Source organism: Corvus moneduloides, chromosome 20, assembly GCF_009650955.1.
Source record: "Corvus moneduloides isolate bCorMon1 chromosome 20, bCorMon1.pri, whole genome shotgun sequence".
Lineage (NCBI taxonomy): Eukaryota > Metazoa > Chordata > Aves > Passeriformes > Corvidae > Corvus > Corvus moneduloides.
In genome coordinates this window covers 10,880,565-10,900,313 of record NC_045495.1, presented here as the reverse complement: position 1 = coordinate 10,900,313, position 19,749 = coordinate 10,880,565, and the positions used below count along the sequence as shown (strand labels likewise).

The following is a 19,749-nucleotide window of genomic DNA, read 5'->3' as shown; positions in this document are numbered from 1 at the left end:
GGACCTGGTCCCACCCTGGAGGTGGATTCTGCCATCCCTGCTGAACATCCAGCTTGGGGACTGCTGCTCCTGCTGCCACCTGCCCTGCACAGAGCATCCCAGGAGTACAGGGAACCAGAACTGGCCACTGGCTACAACGCCAGTGGTGATGACATGGGGGATGGACATGGTGGGAGATCTGTGTCCTGTCTCCTCTCCTTGTATCCAACAGGAAACTTGTCCCAGGACAACTGTCCCCAGTCTCCTTTTCTGGCCTGGGGACATCCCAGCCTTCTCCATCCCCTTTTCCTACAATATCCCTATTTTTGCCTCTGTGACAGCATGTCCAGACACGGCTCTCAGAGGCAGCCTGAGCCATGGATCTGGCAGGTTCTGTCCTGCAGCTGGGAGAAGATGTTTCAGGCTTGTGTGGTTCTCACCAGGTTGCTGCCTGCATTTGGGCTTTTGGAGCAGGGGATTTGGAGAAAGGATGAAAAGGTGGCTGTTGAGAGGAAATCCTTGCTGAGCAAGGTCTGGTAGTGACTTGGCCTCTCCTTTGGAGCATAAATCCAATTTGGAGGGCACTCCTAGAAGCACTATCCTTGGAGCTGGCTTTGGGACTCATCCGGAGACATCCAAAGCCCTCCCTGGGTTCCTGGAATTGTGTCCAAGAGCTGTGCAAGAGCTTCTCTATGTTGCTGGCACTCCATGCCCCTCCCATGGGGATTTATTAGCAGGGACGTGCACATTACCAGACCCCAAAATGGGGTCTGGAGTGGTCCACCATGATATCAAAAGGATGGGAGGGTCTAGACTCCAATGGAGGGACCTGGAGAGAATCAGAGTGGGAGCAGAGTGACCTGGAGAGGAGGGGCACCATAACAGAGGAGGTTGGAGGAGACCAGACCTGAAAAGAGAGGTCTGAGGGGGTTAAGGAGGTTGAAAGGTGTGGTCTGGAGAGCTCCAACAGCAGGGTCTGAAGGAGACTGGAGGACACCATATCCCCCAACTGTTTTTGCAACCCAGCTGGACTCACACTTTCATTGCACTGGTCGGAATTGCCCCAATATTCCTCTGAATCTTTCATCTTGTTGACTTTTTTCCTTATCTAATCTTGTGTCGTTGGCAGTGAACACCTATTTTCATCCACAATTCTTGTCATGTTTACAGACAAAACAGTCTTGCCTGATAAAAAGAGCGGGATGTGTTTACAAAAAAGTCTGAGTTCAACAGAGAGCTGACAGCTCTTCTCTTGTAACAAATGGCACTTTACAGTGTTACGCAATAGGGAAAACCACGAGGTGTGTCATGAGGCAGAGCTTCTAAATCAAGGAAATGTTCAAACTCTCATTTTCACCCTTTTTGATCTTCCAAGTTTCAGTGATCTTCCAAAACAGTGACAGCCCTGCCCGAGCACTGGCTTTGCTGGACCCAGCACACAGCGCTCACCATTCCTGAGGAGAGGGAATGGTCTCAAGTTGTGCCAGGGGAGGTTTAAGTTGGCTATTAGGAAAAATTCCTGCACTGAAAGGGTGGTCAGGCACGAGAACAAGTTGCCCAGGGCAGTGGTGGAATCACCATCCCCGGAATTGCTCAAAAAACATGGAGATGTGGCACTTGAGGACATGGGTTAGTGGTGGCCTTGGCAGTACTGGGGGAATAGTTGGATTCAATTGTCTGAAAGGGTTTTTCCCATCGAAATGATTTTGTGATTCCTTGATTCACTGTTCCCTCCCATCGCTTGCTGCAGTGTTAAAGACACTGCTCTCACCATAAACCAGCGTGTCACTGGTTGCAATGTGAGGGCATAGGATGATCCAGAGGGGCCTTGGAACACCAGGGAACCCCTGCAAGCTCTGTCCATACAGACATTCCTTCATAGGGTTAAGCATTGCATCAAGCCACAAAATCTGTGATCCTTTCTTGCTTCTATTCACATATTCAGCCTCTTAAGAATTTAAGCTGCAGTCCAGGAGGAAGCGTCTGTGGCAGTGGATGGCTCCCATATCTCCCAGCTGTGGGACACAATGAAAACTGCAGTGGGATCTAAAGCTTCTTCCACTCTCTTTGCTTAAATAAATCTCTGGAGTATTTGAAGCCGTGTGTTCTTGCAGTGGCTTTCCAGGGGCCTGCCAACTTCTGCTGTGTCCCATATTTCCAGATAAGATGGGAACTGATTCCAGAGCAGGAAGATACAAGGAAAATGGAGAAACCATCCTCCTGTGTTCTGCCTTCTAGTCCTGCCAGCCCCATCTCCAGAGAAGCCATCTCCCACTTTCCAGCCTGAGCATGGGTTCACAGTCTGGAAGAGAAGTGGAAGGGGTGGAAGAAAGGTTTACTAAAAGATGGGGCAGGAAGAAGTTTGAGAAGTTTGTTGAGTCTTTAAAGGAAGGCTTCCAAAAGAGGTGATAATGTCACTCCTGAGCATCACACAGCTTGAAACACCCCTGAACACCTCAGTGATGCTGTGGTGCCACCTCCTGAGCATCCCTTGCTGTTGCTGTCACTTATCCATAAAGGGTTAAAGTTCTCTTTTAGTGTGGCAGCCTTTCTGTTTTTAAAGCTGGACAATCTGGTTTTGTTAAATGTCACCCTTGTGCTCCTGGGAAGTTTTCGTCCTCTACTTGCCCTACAATTTCTGTGCTGTAACTTATCACTTCTCACTTTTATCTGTTTCATTCTGCTCACTCCATCCCTTTATAAGCTCTGCCTTTCATCTATTGGAGCAGAAGATGCACTGGAGACAGTTCTGTAAACCTGTGCCCTGGACAAGGACAGCTTGGCTTGTACAGGCTATTGGCTCTCAATTTGTAAATAAATCCACAGTTTGAAATATAGGAAAAATACACCATTGGCAGGTGAAGAGGAAACTTTGTACATTTGAAGTTGTACCTAAGTTAAGTCCTTAATCATTATTAAACTTGAGGCATCATGGTTCACACCTGGGATTTAAATGTGTCTCTATCATCCAAGGCCAGGTTAAATAGGGCTTGGAGCAATCTGGTCTAGTGGAAAGTGTCCCTGCCCACGGGATGGGGTGGAATGAAATGAGCTTTACGGTCCCTTCCAAACCAAACCAGTCTGGGATTCTGTGATTCTATGATTTCTATGGAAACAAAGCTGAAAGAGCTTGCAGGAATATCAGAGGTGTCAAATGAGGAAGAGGAGGATGCTGCCTTTTGCCATTAGGATGGTAAATAGGAATGCAATAATGAGCTCTTTCTTTTGTTTGTGTTGCTGGAGTTTAATGACCTTGCTCCTATGCCTACTGCTTAGTCACATTTTTAGCAAACACCATCAGTGTTTTACACAGCTCTGGGTTTATACTGGGATTTACTGGTGAAGATCTGCAGCCTGAACAGGACCGAGAAGTAGTGTTAACAATACCAAGAACCTGAGAGAAAAGAAATCTGCATCTTCTCAAGACAGGGGAGATCTGCTGCTTGGTCAGATAACTCATGGATAATTATTGCCCCGGTTGCCTGGAAGCCTCGTACATTGCTGAGTGTACATCGGCCTTGGTGAGCAGGATACCCTGGGTTCTCTGGAGGCTCCAAAGATTGCACTGGAACACCACAAATCCCAGCTGGAGGTGACATGGTACTGCTTGCCTGACATGTGAAAGCCTTGGGAACGGCACTTACACCCCAGTAACAGACAGGACATGTAAAGTGAAGGCAACCTTTGCCTCGCAGGGGACTGGAGCCATGGGAGCAGTGTGGGGCCACCTGCCCACAAGGACATGTGTCCTCGAGGGTGAACAGAGTCCCTGTCCAAGGGCAGTGGGGGTCACCAGCCTGCCAGTGAGGTGTAAAGGACAAATCCTTGTCTGACCGTCCAGGAGCCACCCTGCCAGTCCCACTGGCACCGCCTGAGCTGGGACTGAGGTCCCTTCTCAGCCGTGGCTCCAGTGACCCCACTTGAGTGCTCACACCCCTCACACTTGCCCAGTCAGACCAGGTTTCCTCACCAGCTTGACCCCAGGTTTCCCACAGGAGAGTCACAGATGTCTGGATGCTCAAAATATTTTAATCTTGGTGTAACAACAGAATAACAGCTCGAGTTGGTGCCTCTGAGCACGGATCCAAACAAAGGAAACCCTGGGCTGTTATACCCCTGCAGTCCAAGCACAGGAAAGTCTGGAGCCATCGGCTCCTGCCATGTCTCGGAGTGCCCCTCACCTGGCTGTGCACAGGTCCCTGATCCCCTCTGCTGGGAAGGGGCCCCAGCTCAGGTGGTGCCGCTGGGACTGCCAGGGTGGCTCCTGGCTGGTCAGACAGGGAAGTTTCCTTAAGAGTCACTAATGGCAAAGATACTTGTCACAAACACAAAAAAAGTAGCAAAGCCACCCAGCAGGCACCTGGACTTCTGCCCACACACGTTTTGCAAGGAAAGCTGGATAGATAAGGTGGAGCACCTGGCAGGGTGGTCAGAGTCCCTCTGGTGCTGGGGGCCACCTTCTGCTTTGGCTTCAAACTTCTCTTTAGGGGAGAAATATTGACTTTGCATTTTCAGTTTCTGAAAACCTGGCCTTCGTGCATCTTTCTTTTTCTTTCCTTTTTTTCCCCCCACAGATTTAAAATGGCATCTTTTTGGTAGCAGTTTCCTTTATCATACATGCTTTTCTTTTATTTATTTTGGTTTAATAAGAGCTGTGAAAATATTTAAACAGTAGGAAGGATTGACTCCATAATCCTGGGAGGTTTACAAGGCTGATTGATGGCAAGAAAAATCAGCATTGTCTTTTGTTATCGGCGTCACCAATGTTCAAAGGATTAAATTATTTCTGCTACCTTCCCATTAGTCCACTGAAGTACTGTCCTTTTCCCTCTTGCATGTCATGGAATCATAGAAGAATTTGGGTTGGAAGGGACCCTGAAGTTCATCCCGTTTCACCCCCTGCCATGGGCGGGGACACCTCCCACTGTCCCAGGCTGCTCCAAGCCCCAATGTCCAGCCTGGCCTTGGGCACTGCCAGGGATCCAGGGGCAGCCACAGCTGCTCTGGGCACCCTGTGCCAGGGCCTGCCCACCCTCACAGAAGAATTTGCTCCTAACCATCTGTCATAATTCACATTGAAATGAATGACATCATTTGGCCCAAGACTTTGCTCCTTTCAAAGAATTTGCACAGATACAACTTTGGGATTGTCCATATTCCTGTCCATGTGATTTTGCTGGAGACAGCTTGACCCTGCTACGTGCTACTGCCTCATTCCTTGTCCAGTCTGTGTCATCCCCAATAATCAGCAATTATTTTTTAGGAATTTCCAAATCCCTAATGGGACACAACTTTGTTTTCCTGGACACAGATAGTGGCAGGCCCACCATTCACACATGCTCTGTGTGGATGCTGGGATGTTCCACAAATGCATGTTGGCAAAATGATCCATTTCTGGCTTCCCAAACCTTCAGAGCTGTCAACCAACAAGGAAAAAGAAGCCAAATTCCACCATGATCTTTTACCATCATAAAGTTAAGCTAATATCTTTCACTTGCAGGTAAGAAATGCATGTCTTCATTCCTTTTTTTACTGGTTTTTCAAGAAGGAAGTCGGAAGGAATGGAGATGTGTGCACTTTCTAGATCATTCCAGGAAAGCAAACCAGCAGATATTTCCTCTTGGCTCAGTCTGGTCCCATTTTTTTGGCCACGCCCATCTTAGACCCGACTAATTTCTGCCCCAGTGCAGGTGTATAAAGGACTGACTTATTTCCCAGCCCTGCCAGTGCTGCAGAGATGGCAGGTAAGATCAATGCATTTTCATTTTATAGCTGTATTTGATATTTCTGGTGTGGATATTGGTGCATTCCATGGGTGAACCCAAGGAGATGGGAGGCATAGTGCAGTGTTGGGAGCTGGTGGTACTTCATTCCTCCTTCTCCCCTGATATGTATTTAATTTATTGTGAAAAGTGAGCAAAGACAGTCTGATTTATGCCTCATGCAGAAATATCCTGCAATATAAGGTTGCAAGGAATAAGCAGCTTTCAATCCCCAAGAAGATGGTCCAGGAATTTTCATGGAATTTAAAGTTAAGATAACCTCTCCCACTGTGAGAAATCTGTTAGTTCTTCCAAATTTTGTCTCTGTCTGGTTCTAAATAGCTAAAATGTTGGCTAAATTACTTAAAATAGATCTAGCTGCAACCTTTGGGTGAAAAATCTCCATTCAGGGAATGTACTGTGCCACAGGGGGAGACACTGGTGGAACAGATCATGCACATTTCTGCTGTTAATGTGAAACAGGAATAGAGACGAATTTCAGGGAGCAGCAGGAGGACTGGCAGGGGTGGTTGAAAGACTGATGATAGATGTGGCAGCTTGTTTTGTTCAACATCAGGACAGAGGGGGCAGAGAGGGATGTGTGGGGTCAGGCTCCTTTCCACCAGCTGCTTGTGGACATTGCCAAAGACAGGACACCAGGACACCGCCCTCTTCCAACTCACTTTCCCAATATTCTCCATCACTGAGGCTGGACTGTACCTGTCTGCCTGTTCCTTGGCAGCTACTCAGCCCGGTTTGCTGAGGGTCCCACCACTCAGAGATGTCCTGGTGTCCTGCCAACACCTACAGCCACAGCCACAGCCCGAGTCCCACCGACAGATTCCTGAATCCTGAAAGAGATATTGAAACCAAACATGTCAATCTGTTCTGACCCCTCAGTGAAGCCCTGTCCATTATGTTGCATTTCTCTCTAGGCACAAACCCAAGGATGACTCTCCTGGGATCCATCATCACCCTCTGTGCAGTTGGAGCAATGGGCTTCTCAGGGAATGGTAGGTTCCTGTTTGTCCTTTGGCTGCTGCTCTACTGGAAAGGATGTGAATCAAAACTCAGTCTGAGCTCCCAGTTAGACACTGCTTCAATAAAGAACTGAAATGTCCTGTAAATTGATCCTCTAACAATGAAGTTGATACCTGAGAGGCTTGCCTAAGGAAACTCCCTATTTAACCAACAGCCAACCCTTCCATGCATAAATCATCCTTTTATGACAGGGAACCTGGGGCACAGATTGTGTCTTTGGCTTCTTCTGTGCACTTTCCCTGGGGAAATGTCTGGAGCCCCGGGAGTGGCTGAGGGAGCTGGAAAGGGGCTCAGGCTGGAGCAAAGGAGGCTCAGGGGGGACCTTGTGGCTCTGCACAAGTCCCTGACAGGAGGGGGCAGCTGGAGGGGTCGGGCTCTGCTGCCAGGGAACAGGGCCAGGAGGAGAGGAAATGGCCTCAAATTGTGCCAGAGGTTTAGATTGGATATTGGGGGAAATTTCTCCATGGGAAAGATTAGGAAGCCTTGAAACAGGCTTCCCAGGGCAGTGGTGGAGTCACCATCCCTGGAAATGTTCAAAAAACCTGTGTATGTAGCTGCTGGGGACATGGTTTAGTGGAGAACAAAGCTCCTGGTGTATGTTATAATTGAGTATCCTCAATTTCTGCTTTTTCTTCTTTCATTCTTTTGAGCAGAAGTCTCAGAGGTGCTTTCAGATTCGTCTCTCCTGAGCATCATTACTGAGGCCAGGCAGTTGGTAGACACAGCATATTTACAGGCCCGGAAAAGGTGAGTTCTTCCTGCATGATGGCCCCAATATTTTAAGGCAATAAGATTAAATATATGTGTGTTTTCTCTCTTTTCCAATGCATATTTATAATGGAGAAGCCTTAGTGCCAGGGCTCTCCTTGTCGTAGCTAGAGGGATCCTTTTGCCCAGTTTGGCTGGATTCTGGTCCCAGAGCCACCAGTCATGACCCCCAGTACTGTTTCCTCACCTACTGTGCCACGGGCACCTCTCGCTGGTCCATAGTGGTTCAGACATGCTGAACACGTGTGAGTCCTCTCCTGGCAGCCAGAGTTCTGCCCCTCTCTGGAAGGACTGGAACTGTGCAGATGGACACCCTGTCCCAGATAAGTGTCAGTGGAAGTCAAACCCCAGCTATCCTCTGTGATTGTCCCAAAAGGCTGGTTCCAGGCAGTGGGAGGATTTGGGAAGGAGTCGCTCTCCACCCATCCTGCAGAAGTAGCAAGACACAGCCATGGGACCAGAAAGGATGGAACAGGAGCAAGGTTTGTCCCTCTGTTCACAGAATACACCTTGCAACATAATACAGGTAAAATCCTATCCAGTCACAGTTCATTGATCTGGATTTCCTCATGATAGAACAAAATTTATTGTGACAAGGAAGTGTGACTGCAAAGTTGAAGTAGGGGATTACAATGATTTGTTTGCCAAAACCATCTGAGCTGATGTGCTGATGTGCAGACAGCTCGTCCTACTGGGCAGGGCTGCCTGACACCCTGCAGGGTTGTCACAGCTAATTACACCCAGTCCAGCATGACAGAGGAGCTCTGAATTCAGAGAAGGTGCTTCATGGAACTCTTCTATGTTCAGCTTAAAGAGAAAACTGGAGGAAAAGATTGTCAACCCAATGGATTTCCTGAAGCACCTAAAGGACCCAATAGGAAAAACCAGATCTGCAGTCCGTGCTGCTGATTACTTGGAAACTACTTTGAAACTCCTCAAAATGAAGCTGCATCTCTCTGGGGAACAGAGCTTCAATGTCACAGGTAATGTGATTTAGACCAAAATGTCTTACAAAGAGCTAAGGGCAGGAAATGTGCCACAGCAGGTGGCAGAGAGCAGCTCTGCCAAGACCCAAAAAACCGGGGATAAAACTGTTCCCCAACAGGGGAATAGATTTTAAGGATGCTCAGAGACAGACCAGACCCCCCAGGTGTTTTATTCATCATCTTTGAGAGTCCATCTCTCCTATCCTTGTGAAAACAGCCTAACAATGCCTGTGACAAACCTGGGACAAAACCCACTGGAGGCTCTAACCACTGAAAACCCTCCATCTTCCGCTTCTGCTCCTCACACCTCGGTTGTACTGCTCTGCAAACTCATCGTTTTGTTCCCAGCTGGGGTAACACCTTCCTGGTGATGATGCTCCCCACATTCCCCTGGAATGTTGCTGCATGCCCACCCAGTTTCCCTAGTCCAGAGGGGACGGCTGAATCACAAAAGGGTTTAGGCACCAAATTAACAATTCCAATCCAGATGTGTTAAATCCACAGCTCCGATTCAGCTGGCTCAAATGTTGACCTAGAACACTTAGAAGCTGAAACAATAAAAGAAGAGTAGGATCAGATGTTACTTTTCAGGGTTTCTCTTGCAGACCTGCTAAGCAGGAGACAGAAGGAGATGATTTCCAAGGGCACTGGCTGTGACTACCAGACTCGTTCCATTAAATGCCCGGAGAGGGACTTTTACCGGACCATTACTGGGGAGTGCAACAACAGGTAGGATTTATGTGTGGACAGGGAGAGTCTCAAATCCGTATTCTGACCCAGGGTAGATGATTTGTGAGAGTGCCTTTTGGCTGAGCAAGAAGAGTGACATGCTCAGTTTAATGAGCCTGTAACAGAGGATTCATTTCTACCTTTGCCTGGCAGGAAAAAGATGTAATTTCTTGAAAATCTCAGATTTGCCCCCACTGTCCTTTATGTGCTGCTTTGGATGAAAGAAAGGACTTCTCGGGGTGGGGGCAGGTAAGAAGCTGAGGAAATTTTGAGGCTAAGGCTCAACCTCTCATTTTGCTGGAGGCTACAGGAAATCACCCCTGCACTCTTCCATAGGGATAATACTCATTTCCCCAGCTGAGTCAGATGATAATATTCAGCTATTGATGTATCTGTGTGATGAGTAAGGATGGGAATTAAATAAGACTTTAATTCTTGGCTCTTCCAACTTTCTGTATTGTACATCTTTCATCTGAGAAAATTAGTTCTTCAGCTTTTTGCACATAGTTTCCCTCCAGGTTCAAAGCTGGGATCAAACTTTTTTTTTTTGACCAGAAAATGACCAAATTCCTACTCTGACAATGGCGGTCAAGGCTCCCTGTCCTGCCGTGCCAGCACCAGCCCCCAAATCTGAGAGGGATTTGCAACCAATGTGCATCTGGCATGAAACAGATGTACCAGATGTGATGACACAGCACAGCTCTGCACCAGTGTGCGGGGAGCTCACGCTCACTGGGGTTTTCCAGTCTGTTCCCATGGAGTCCAGGGCCTCCAGCCCCACAAGGACAGCAGTGTCTGTCTGCCCAGGGGGGGTGTGGCGTCTCTCTCACTGGGGATATTCCAGAACTATCTGGACACAATCCTCTGCCTCATGGTCTGAGATGACCCTGCCTGAGCAGGGACATGGGACCACGTGACCCCAGTGGGGTCTCTTCCAGCCTGACCCATTCTGGGATTCTGTGTTCATGCTGATTTGAGGCTCAAGGTAGGGTTGTCCTTGGCCTTGTTGGGCTGTGGGAGAGATGAAGGGCCACTGGGCTTGAGGGATCCCTGTGGTGTCAATATTTTCCCAAGGATCTTGCTCAGTTTGAGGCACACACCAGGAAGAATATTTTGCCTGCAAGGACAGTAATAAAAATCAGAACAAGAACCTGGTGGTTCTGAGTCCTTAATACTCGATGGAATTGCTTCGGCTCTGGCAGGGTCATTTTCCTAGGACACGCTCTTATTTCACGGCACACTGCTGTAAACACTGGGTACTCCTCTCCTTTTCCAGTGCAGAATCACAGAATCATTTCTGTTGGAAAAGACCTCCAAGACCATCAAGTCCAACCTTTGACTCATCCCCACCTTGTCAACCAGACCAGAACCCTGAGTGCCACATCCAGTCATATAGACAGGCATTGCCTGGGTTTTGTGTCTGCAGGGCCACAGATCATTGGCTCAATCAGAATTATTGGTCTTCTGAACACAAAATGCTGACTTCAGTGATTCTGACTTTTCAGAGCAGTGTAAGGCAACACAACAATGGCCACAACTGCAGGTTGAGAGGGTCTGTGTAAAAACTTCCCCAAGGGACAGCCTTGACACAGATCCCCACAGAGGTGGAGAATCTTTATCCTTGGAAGCTTCCAGCCCCCAGCTGGACAAGACATGGCCACCCTGACCATGATGATGGCCCTGCTGTGAGTCTGATTTTGAGAGGCCAATGAAGACAGAGGTGGTACAGAGATTTAAATGCCAAATAAAATTAATGTAGGTTTAAATGACAAATAAAATTGATAGAGTGACACAAGGCACCTTTTAAAAAAAGTTGGTTTTTCTCCACATCAATAGCCTTGGTATAATTTGCTTCTTGGTGTTTTCCCAATCTCACCCCTGTTACCAGAGTGCTCATATGTGGAATAAAGGACTGTGAAATGTTGGTCTGTGCAAGGCTGCTGATGTTTGAAAAAATAACAGAAGTTGTTTCTCTGCTGATGCTGCAGAAATCACTCCCACCTGGGGTCCTCTAACCGCGCCTTCGCACGCTGGCTCCCGGCCCTGTACGAAGATGGAGTGTCTGTTCCCAGAGGAGCAAGTGAAGGAAAGCGCTACAATGGATTCCCACTCCCACTGGTGAGAGTTGTTATCCTGATCCAGCCATGAGCATGGGCACTGCCCTCCCTGCACCTGTCAGGAGGGAAGCAGTGACAACACCTAAATTGCTTGATCTTTGATCTCAGGAGCTGAATTGAGGCTGCTTTTCCGCAGCTGAGTTATGGCTCAGGTTAATATTTTTTGTTGAAGACAGACATGAGCAAAAAGGTTGTGGATGCTTCCCTAAGCAGTTTCTGAAGTGTGCGTCCCAAGGATTGCTGCAGTCAGTGTGCTCAAGGACACCAGGAGGTTTGTACAAACCACAAGGCTTGGGAGCTCCTCAGCCACGTTCTTGACTTTCTGGATGTGCACGAACAAGTTTCAGCTGGAATGGGCTTTCCATGAAGCCAGGTTTGGCTGAAGGGCTGTGGAGTCTACTTTTACTCCTGATTGGATAGAGCTGGGGAATGACATTGAACTGTTTAATGTCATAATTAATTCTTAGTAGCTTATCTAAGATCATCTTGTGCGCGATCTACAACCACCTGAAAGGACTAGATTGGCCTCTTCTCCAAGGGAACAAGTGACAGGACAAGAGGAAATAGCTTCAAATTGTACTAGGGGAGGTTCAGGATATTAGGAAAAATGTCTTCCCTGAAATAGGGGTTAAGCATTGGAGCAGGATCTTCAGGGCAGTGGAGGAGTCAATCCCTGGAGGTGTCCAAAAATCAGGTAGATGTGGTACTTCTCGAGATGGTTTAGTGGGAATGAGGATACTCAGTTGAAAGCTGATGATCTTGGAGGTCTTTTCCGACTTTCGTGATTCTGTGATTCCAAGATCTCACAGGGGGAGTTTGAGCGAGATGCAAATCCACCATGGCAGAGACAGTCACATACATTTTCATTTCGGTTTTCTGCAGGTTCGAAAAGTATCCAACGAAATTGCTCACACGGCCAACGAGAACGTCACCGCAGACCGGCAGCTCTCACTGGTCTTCATGCACTGGGGCCAGTGGGTCAACCACGACATAGACCTGGCCCCTGCCAGCGGGGAAGGAGCCAGCCTGGAGCTCCAGTGCCACACCAGCTGTGCCTTCAAGCCCCCCTGCTTCCCCATTAAGGTACCCTGACTCTCACCCATCCCACACTCTCACAGCAGCAAAAATAAAACCGCGGGACTTTCTGAGGCATCACTTCACTCCTTTGCTTTAGTTCCCCCCCGACGATCCCCGGATGCTGAGCTCCGACACCTGCATGCCGTTCGTCCAGTCCGCCTCCGTGTGCAATCCCGGCACGTTCAGCCGGGAGCAGCTCAACGCCGCCACGTCGTTCATCGACGCCAGCACGGTGTACGGCAGCGACGACTCCCTGGCCAGGAGCCTAAGAAATCTCACCAACCAGCTGGGCCTGATGGCCGTGAACCAGGATTTCATGGATGAGGTGCTGGAACTGCTGCCCTTCGAGAACACAACGCACAGTGTTTGTGCTCTCACCAACAAGAGCGCCAACATCCCCTGTTTTAAAGCAGGTAAGGTGCAGCTGGGGGGTTGTTTTCAGTGGGCCATAAAATCAAAAAGGGTCAAATATCTCCATATAGGATCCTTGTGGGTCCCTTCCAACAGAGAATATTCTGTGATTCCGTGATATTTGAATGACGCTCTTCAAGACATGACTACATAAGGTGAAAGACAATGGATCCTCCCCACAGTTAGGAAAAAAAAAAAAATCAAGCAATAATTGATTAATTAACATAAAAATTATTTTAATTTCCCAGAAGAATTACAGCAAATTGTTCTTCCTTTATAAAGTCTTCTCAAAAGCAGGAGAAATTTTCAATAGAATAACCAACAGTGCTTAAAACTTCTCAGGGACTTTTTTACTCCTACCTAGAATTCACCATTCATGAACTGAATGCCAGTTGTCAGCTTGTCAGCACTGACAGGCTGAGAAAGTTGGGGCTGTGCAGCCTGGAGAAGAGGAGGTTGTGTGGAGACCTCACAGCACCTTCCAGGATCTGAAGGGACTACAGGGAATCTGGAGAGGGACTGGATCAGTGACTGTAGTGGGAGGACAAGGGGGAACGGCTTCACACTGAAAGAGAGTAGATTAAATTAGATATACGGAAGAAATCGCTCCCTGTGAGAATGGGGAGGCCCTGGCACAAGGTGCCCAGAGAAGCTGTGGCTGCCCCAGCCCTGGGAGTGTCCAGTGCCAGGCTGGGTGGGGTTTGGAGCAGCCTGGGATGGTGGAAGGTTGAAATGGGATGGGCTTTAAAGGCCCTTTCATTCTGTGATTCTATGATTCAGTTTTCAACCCAATCAATACTAACAATTAAACACTCTTAAGTAATCTAGTTGATTGATTAACTAACCCACCCTACATCAGCAGAAAAGTCTAGAAGTTTGTCTGAAATTTAAACAAACCGAGGACAAACACAGAACTTACTTAAATTTGAAGTGATCCATCATAGGCATAATGTTAAAAAAAACCATTATAAATGTGAAGCTTGCAAAATCAATCATAGGAATACAGAGTGTTCCCATTTCCTCATTCTCTGCACGCTGAGAATGAGGAAATGGGAAACCTTGCTGAGTGAGGAAATGCTCAGTGCTTCTTCCATCATCTTACAGAGGAGTGAGATCTCTCCCTGGGTCCCCTCCAACCTTCATAGAATCACAGAATGGTTTGGGTTGGAAGGGAGCTTAAAGCCCATCCTATTCCACCCCGTGTCATGAGCAGAGACACCTTCCACTATCCCAGGGTGCTCCAAGCCCCGTCCAGCCTGGCCCTGGACACTTGTAGGGGTGGGGCAGCCATAGCATTATTACCAGGAACATCACCACTTGTTACTTGTCTGTCCTAACACAAAAACCTGCTTCTGAAATTGAAAGCAATGTACAAAATCCCCAAAATATTTTCATTTTAGGTGACAAACGCGTGACAGAAAACCTGGGACTGTCTGCAATGCACACTCTCTTTGTCCGAGAGCACAATCGCTTGGCTATGGAGCTGAGGAATTTAAATCCCCACTGGGATGGGGAAAAGCTTTACCAGGAGAGTCGAAAGATTGTGATTGCCATAAACCAGGTACTGATCACTGTTTGCTGTTTATCATCCACACACTTAGGAGTGGTTTTTCCTCCAGGCAAAAGGAGGAAAACCATGCTTTGTAAAATCAATGCAGTTATTTGTGGGAGATGGAAATTGTGAATGAGGATAGTCCATCTGAGACAGCATGGATATCCAGAGCTTTTTTATGCATCATATTACTGATTTATCAATTATTTATTATATTTAATGTATAAATTATTTATTAGATAAAATAATTTCACATTTAAAAATGATTTAAATCCATTATGCCAAACTTTTTCCATTGCTACAGCTCTTTTTTCTAAAGATCTTAATGAGTTCTGCTGCAGAGTTCGTTCTCTGCACTTGGCTTTGATGGCATGTCTGCTGCAGCTGCTGGTAACGTGCTGTGCTCTTGTGCTTTTTCAGATCATAACCTACAGAGATTACCTCCCACTCCTGCTGGCCGAGGAGAGCAGCAAGTGGATCCCTTCGTACAGTGGTTACAATGAGAAGGTGGATCCGAGGGCCTCAAATGTTTTCTCCCTGGCTTTTCGATTCGGCCATACGTCGGTGCAGCCTTTTGTGTCCCGTTTGAACGAGAGCTTCCAGCCTTTGGGTTCCTTCTCCCATGTCCCTCTGCATTTGACCTTTTGTGCTCCGTGGAGAATTATAATGGAAGGTAAGAACATGGAGCAGTGGTCCTGGTCTGGTCCTGAGGTGGAGGTCAGCTGGTCAGGCACATGGAATTACAGAATCCCAGAATCATTTAGGTTGGAAAAGATCCCAAGACCATCAAGTCCAACCTGTGACTGATCCCCACCTTGTCACCCAGCCCAGAGCACTGAGCACCATGTCCAGTCATTCCTTGGACACCTCCCAGCTCAGCAAGGCCTGACAATGGGAGTGCTCCACATCCACTCAGATGGTGCAGCTCCTCCTGCTGCTCCAGGAGGCAGGAGACTCCCTGTGCCCAACGCCAGTCCACCAAAGTCTGTGTCAATCAAAGCTCTTATATCCCCCTGCAATCAGGAGACATGGACAGAGGGTGATGCATCCAGTTTAATTGAGCTAAAGCAGCATTGTTCCTTCCTAGAGGTGCCCATCCCTCTTCCTGGCTCTAACTGGAGTTATGGGGTCCTGCTATTGCACAGCTGAGATCTCCAGACATGAGTCTTTCCAAGGAAGACAAATGTCTCTTCCAAAATAGGTTATTTAACTAATTATGAGAAATATAATTACACGTGTGCAGCCAATTTTCCTGTGTTTTGCTCATACCGTCTCCTTAATTGCTATGAAAAAGACACGGACAATCACACATGAATTAATTCTATCATTACATTTAATGTTTTTTTTAAAGATCTGTCATCTAATAGTGAATTATAAACTAAATCCATTGCAAATCCTAAAACCTTGGACAGAGCCCCCAGGCACCAGGACATGCTGCAGCCTGGCAGGCTGAGGAGCAGACTTGGAAAGGGACTGGTGGGCAGCAAGTGGTTTTAGGGCTGTGGAAGGAAAAGCTGAGGGATGGGGGGGTATAAGGAACTCAGTTACTATGAGAGGCTTTGTTTACTGGCATCTGCAGACATGTACAGATGCATACAGGTACCACTGTGAGGGTGGGCAGGCCCTGGCACAGGGTGCCCAGAGCAGCTGGGGCTGCCCCTGGATCCCTTGGAAATGTCCAAGGCCAGGCTGGACAGGGCTTGGAGCAGCCTGGGACAGTGGGAGGTGTCCCTGCCCATGGCAGGGGGTGGAACAGGATGAGCTTTAAAGTCCCTTCCAACCCAAACCATTCCACGGTTCTGTGATTCTGTGATTCTGTGATTCTGTGATTCTATATACACATGGTGAAATGAAAATATGGAGATGAAAACCCCACCCAGCCCATAACAGACTGTTTCAGCTGCATGAAAGGGACCACCAAAGCTGCAGATTGGCACAAAAAATATTTCCTTGCTTTGCAATGGCTGCAGGAGGCATCGACCCCCTGATCCGGGGCATGCTTGTGGATCATGCAAAACTCATGAAACAGAACCAGCTGCTCATTGAGGAGCTCCAGAACCACCTCTTTGAACAGACAGAGGTGATGGGTCTGGATCTAGGAGCCATGAACATGCAACGGGGAAGAGACCATGGCCTTCCAGGTAAGGAGACACAAGTCCACACCTCCTATGAATAAGACTTTTTTCCTTCTGCTGCTTATGAATGAACTGAGCTTTTTCTATACTAATGGGAAGAAACCTTGATTTGAGGGTGAAGGATGGACAGACAGTCAAGCTCAGGGGAAAAAAAGGTCTCTGTATTATAAAAGTCTTTTTCTGAGACATTTAAAACAAGGGCAAAAGGCTTAGAAATCAAAGATGATATTTGGGATAATGTAAGAAAGCAGGTGAGAGACAGTGGTGTATTGCAAAGAGAGAGCATGTGTGGTTCAGAAGGTACAGGCACAAGTGACCAAATTCAGCTTTCACATGGGCTTGGGCAGGTCCCCTGGGCTTTGTTCTTTGCTCATCAATCTTGTCTCGTGTCCCAGACAAGCCAGAGTTCTGAGCAGAAGTGCCTTGCACCCACAGGTGGGACTGCCCCAGGTGCTAGAGAAGAACAGGTGCTCTTGGGTTAAACACAGCTAGATTTCCTCTTTTCTAAGAATTTTATCCGAGAAATTTGGCCTTCCAAGGCTGCAAGGACTGGTGCATTCACCCTCAGCAGTAGAAAGATGTAACCACCAGGATGAGCTGCAGTCATAAAGACAACCCAAACTGTTAGTTTAGTGTACATACAAGAAGGACCTTTGAAAATGTGATGATTGTTGGGACTGCCTGGACAACAGTGCCTTCCAGATCCTTTAATGCCATGAGAAGAAGCAGGGAATGCCTATGGGCCAAGAAAGGTGTTGTAGAGACGTGGTGGTGGGTCCTGGTCATCTGCTGCTCCTGCTCTTGCAGGTTACAATGCCTGGAGGGGCTTCTGTGGGCTCTCCCAACCCCAAACTGTGGAAGAATTGTCTGAGGTGCTCGGCAATCCCAAACTGGCCAAGAAGTTCATGAATGTGTATGGGACACCGTACAATATCGACCTCTGGATTGGGGCAGTTGCAGAGCCCGTGGTTCCCCAGGGCAGAGTTGGGCCCCTCCTGTCCTGCATTATTGGCACCCAGTTCAGGAACCTGCGTGATGGGGACAGGTGAGAGATACGTTCCCTGTGGCATTTTTTAGGGGGGAAATGCTGACCTTTCCTGTGACATATTAATCCAACCCATCTACAGCACTCCAGTGAGTGCTCCCAGCAAGGCTCACCCCTTGATTTTAGCCCAGTTACCAAAGGACTCTTTTTTGCAGCCTGTTTCTCCAGATTCACATGGCTGAGGAGCACCAGCTCCAGACCATGGGGGTCTCTGCTGTGGTCTCTGCCTGAGGTGGCTTTTGCTCTCAGGGCATAAAGGGGAGGATAAATCACTGCATCCCAGCAGGCTGCTGATGCTGTGTGGAAGAGGCAGGCTCTCTGCACTGGCAGAATCCAGGTCTGGCCACACTGGAGACACCTCTTTCTAAAAGGGTGTTCCTGGAGAATCAAGGTGGATCTAAGCACCGTTCAGACTCACCTTGGTCAGGTTCCCATCTCAGCAAGTAACCAAAGATTATAAACTGCTTCTGAAAATATCATTGCAGATTCTGGTGGGAGAACCCCGGAGTTTTCACTCCACAACAGTTGCAAGCTTTGAGAAAAATTTCAGTGTCGAGGGTGATCTGTGACAATACTCACATCAAAAAGATACCCAGGGATGTGTTCAAGATCAACACTTATCCTGAGGACTTCACTGATTGCCAAGAGATCGACGTGCTTGACCTCTCACCCTGGAAAGATGAGCCGGAGAGTGCCACAAAAGGTACCAGTGGTCTGAGATCGGTCAAAAATAATAAATGCACTATGAGGTTGCTTCCATGCCTAAAAAATGAAAGAATTAAGGTTTCCACAGTGACTCTGCCCCCAAAAGACAATGACTGTCCATTTAGCCACACTCAGACAGCACTGGTGGCAGACAATCCATCACTTTCATCATCCCTTATTCCCTGCCCCTTCCTTTCAAGAGGATGGGAAATCCCTCAAAATCCAGTCTGTTCTGGACTTTGTGAATGTTTCCTGTGATGACCTTATTCCAGGACAACCACAGTCTTTCCTGACAGGAAAGGTGTTGATGAAAAAATCAACTAGAATTAGCCAACCTGCTCCAAGGTCTTACTCTGCTGCTCCAAGTTCCTGCTTTCCCCTCATCTTCCCCAAAGCTTTAAATCAGTTTAAGGTGTATCTGGAGTAGTTTTGATACTGTATGGCCTCACACACCAGTAGCTGAACACACATGGTCAAAGGTTGTGATGTGCCACAGTAAAACAGTGTCTTTTTCTGTGAGATGTGGACACTCAGTGTCCTACTGAAACACTTTTGATGAGGGCTCTCCCAGCTGAAATGATGTGGGAGAACGGATACTTGAAGAATGGACTGGCTTGGATTCTTTTACTTTCTGACAACCCATTTACAGATGATCACAAAACCTGGGGATCACCTACACTGTCCTGCAAGGCACAGATCACAAAGCATCTCCATGCAGTTCCTGTATTGAGTTTGAGTAACCATTTGAGGGAAACACTGTTGTTTAAGACAGATACTTGCACTTAAAGGCTAAATTATGGTGGCTTCACCCCATTCTTTAGCGGAGTCCAGCTAAACAACAGAGTTTTTTTCATTTATTTTTTTATCGTAGTCTTACGGTTACTAAAATGTGCTGAGCTGCTTCCTGTGGCTCCTTTCTCACCAGGCTTGGAGGAAGCCAAAGTGTTTGTGTAACCCAGAGAGAGTGAAATTCCAGGGCTAAAAGCAGTTGCTAGAAGTTTAACCTTTTCCAATGGAAAGAAATTGCCCCCAAACCACTCATTCTAAGGCTGGAAGCACCACCATGTCTCAGAGGTGCAAGGATACAGGGATGACAAAAAGGTGGAGGAAAATGGTGTGTCCAGGGAAGACTTTCTGCCTCTCAGCAGCTTTTTCTGCTTCATTGACAGTGTTTAATCCTGCTCATCAGACCAGCGTTGGAAACCCCTAATGGTGGCACCGAACTGCTCCTGGGAAATTCCTGCCTGGACATCAGGCTCCGCTGGCTGCTGTTGACTGAACATCAGCACATGGTTTCCCAGAGGGGAGCTCAAGACTATGTCATCTGTTTTATTTCCTATAATGTGATTTTTTAATATAATTTCTTTCTAAAAACTTCCAGTAATGTAAGTCTTCAGATGGAAGGACAATGATATTTTATTTTCTGTTGCCCTAAAAAATTG

General features: G+C 47.5%; 1 protein-coding gene across 1 annotated transcript; it reads left to right on the top strand.

Annotated features, from left to right (window-relative positions):
- The first annotated feature begins 6,690 nt into the window (after positions 1-6,690).
- LOC116454140 (myeloperoxidase-like) lies at positions 6,691-19,261 on the top strand. The gene is made up of 13 exons (XM_032130347.1): positions 6,691-6,754; positions 7,436-7,529; positions 8,358-8,533; positions 9,142-9,265; positions 11,254-11,383; positions 12,265-12,465; positions 12,557-12,872; positions 14,271-14,431; positions 14,843-15,095; positions 16,393-16,563; positions 17,365-17,602; positions 18,088-18,305; positions 19,233-19,261. Exons 1-13 carry the CDS (start codon positions 6,691-6,693, stop codon positions 19,259-19,261), a joined length of 2,175 nt encoding a protein of 724 aa, XP_031986238.1.
- Positions 19,262-19,749: the final 488 nt, after the last annotated feature.

Excerpts from the sequence above, each read along its gene's own strand:
- LOC116454140 (XM_032130347.1), top strand. The coding sequence starts at position 6,691 with ATGACTCTCCTGGGATCCATCATCACCCTCTGTGCAGTTGGAGCAATG. Across the intron at positions 14,432-14,842 it reads TTGTGATTGCCATAAACCAG|ATCATAACCTACAGAGATTA; the intron begins GTACTGATCACT and ends GTGCTTTTTCAG. Across the intron at positions 17,603-18,087 it reads AACCTGCGTGATGGGGACAG|ATTCTGGTGGGAGAACCCCG; the intron begins GTGAGAGATACG and ends ATATCATTGCAG.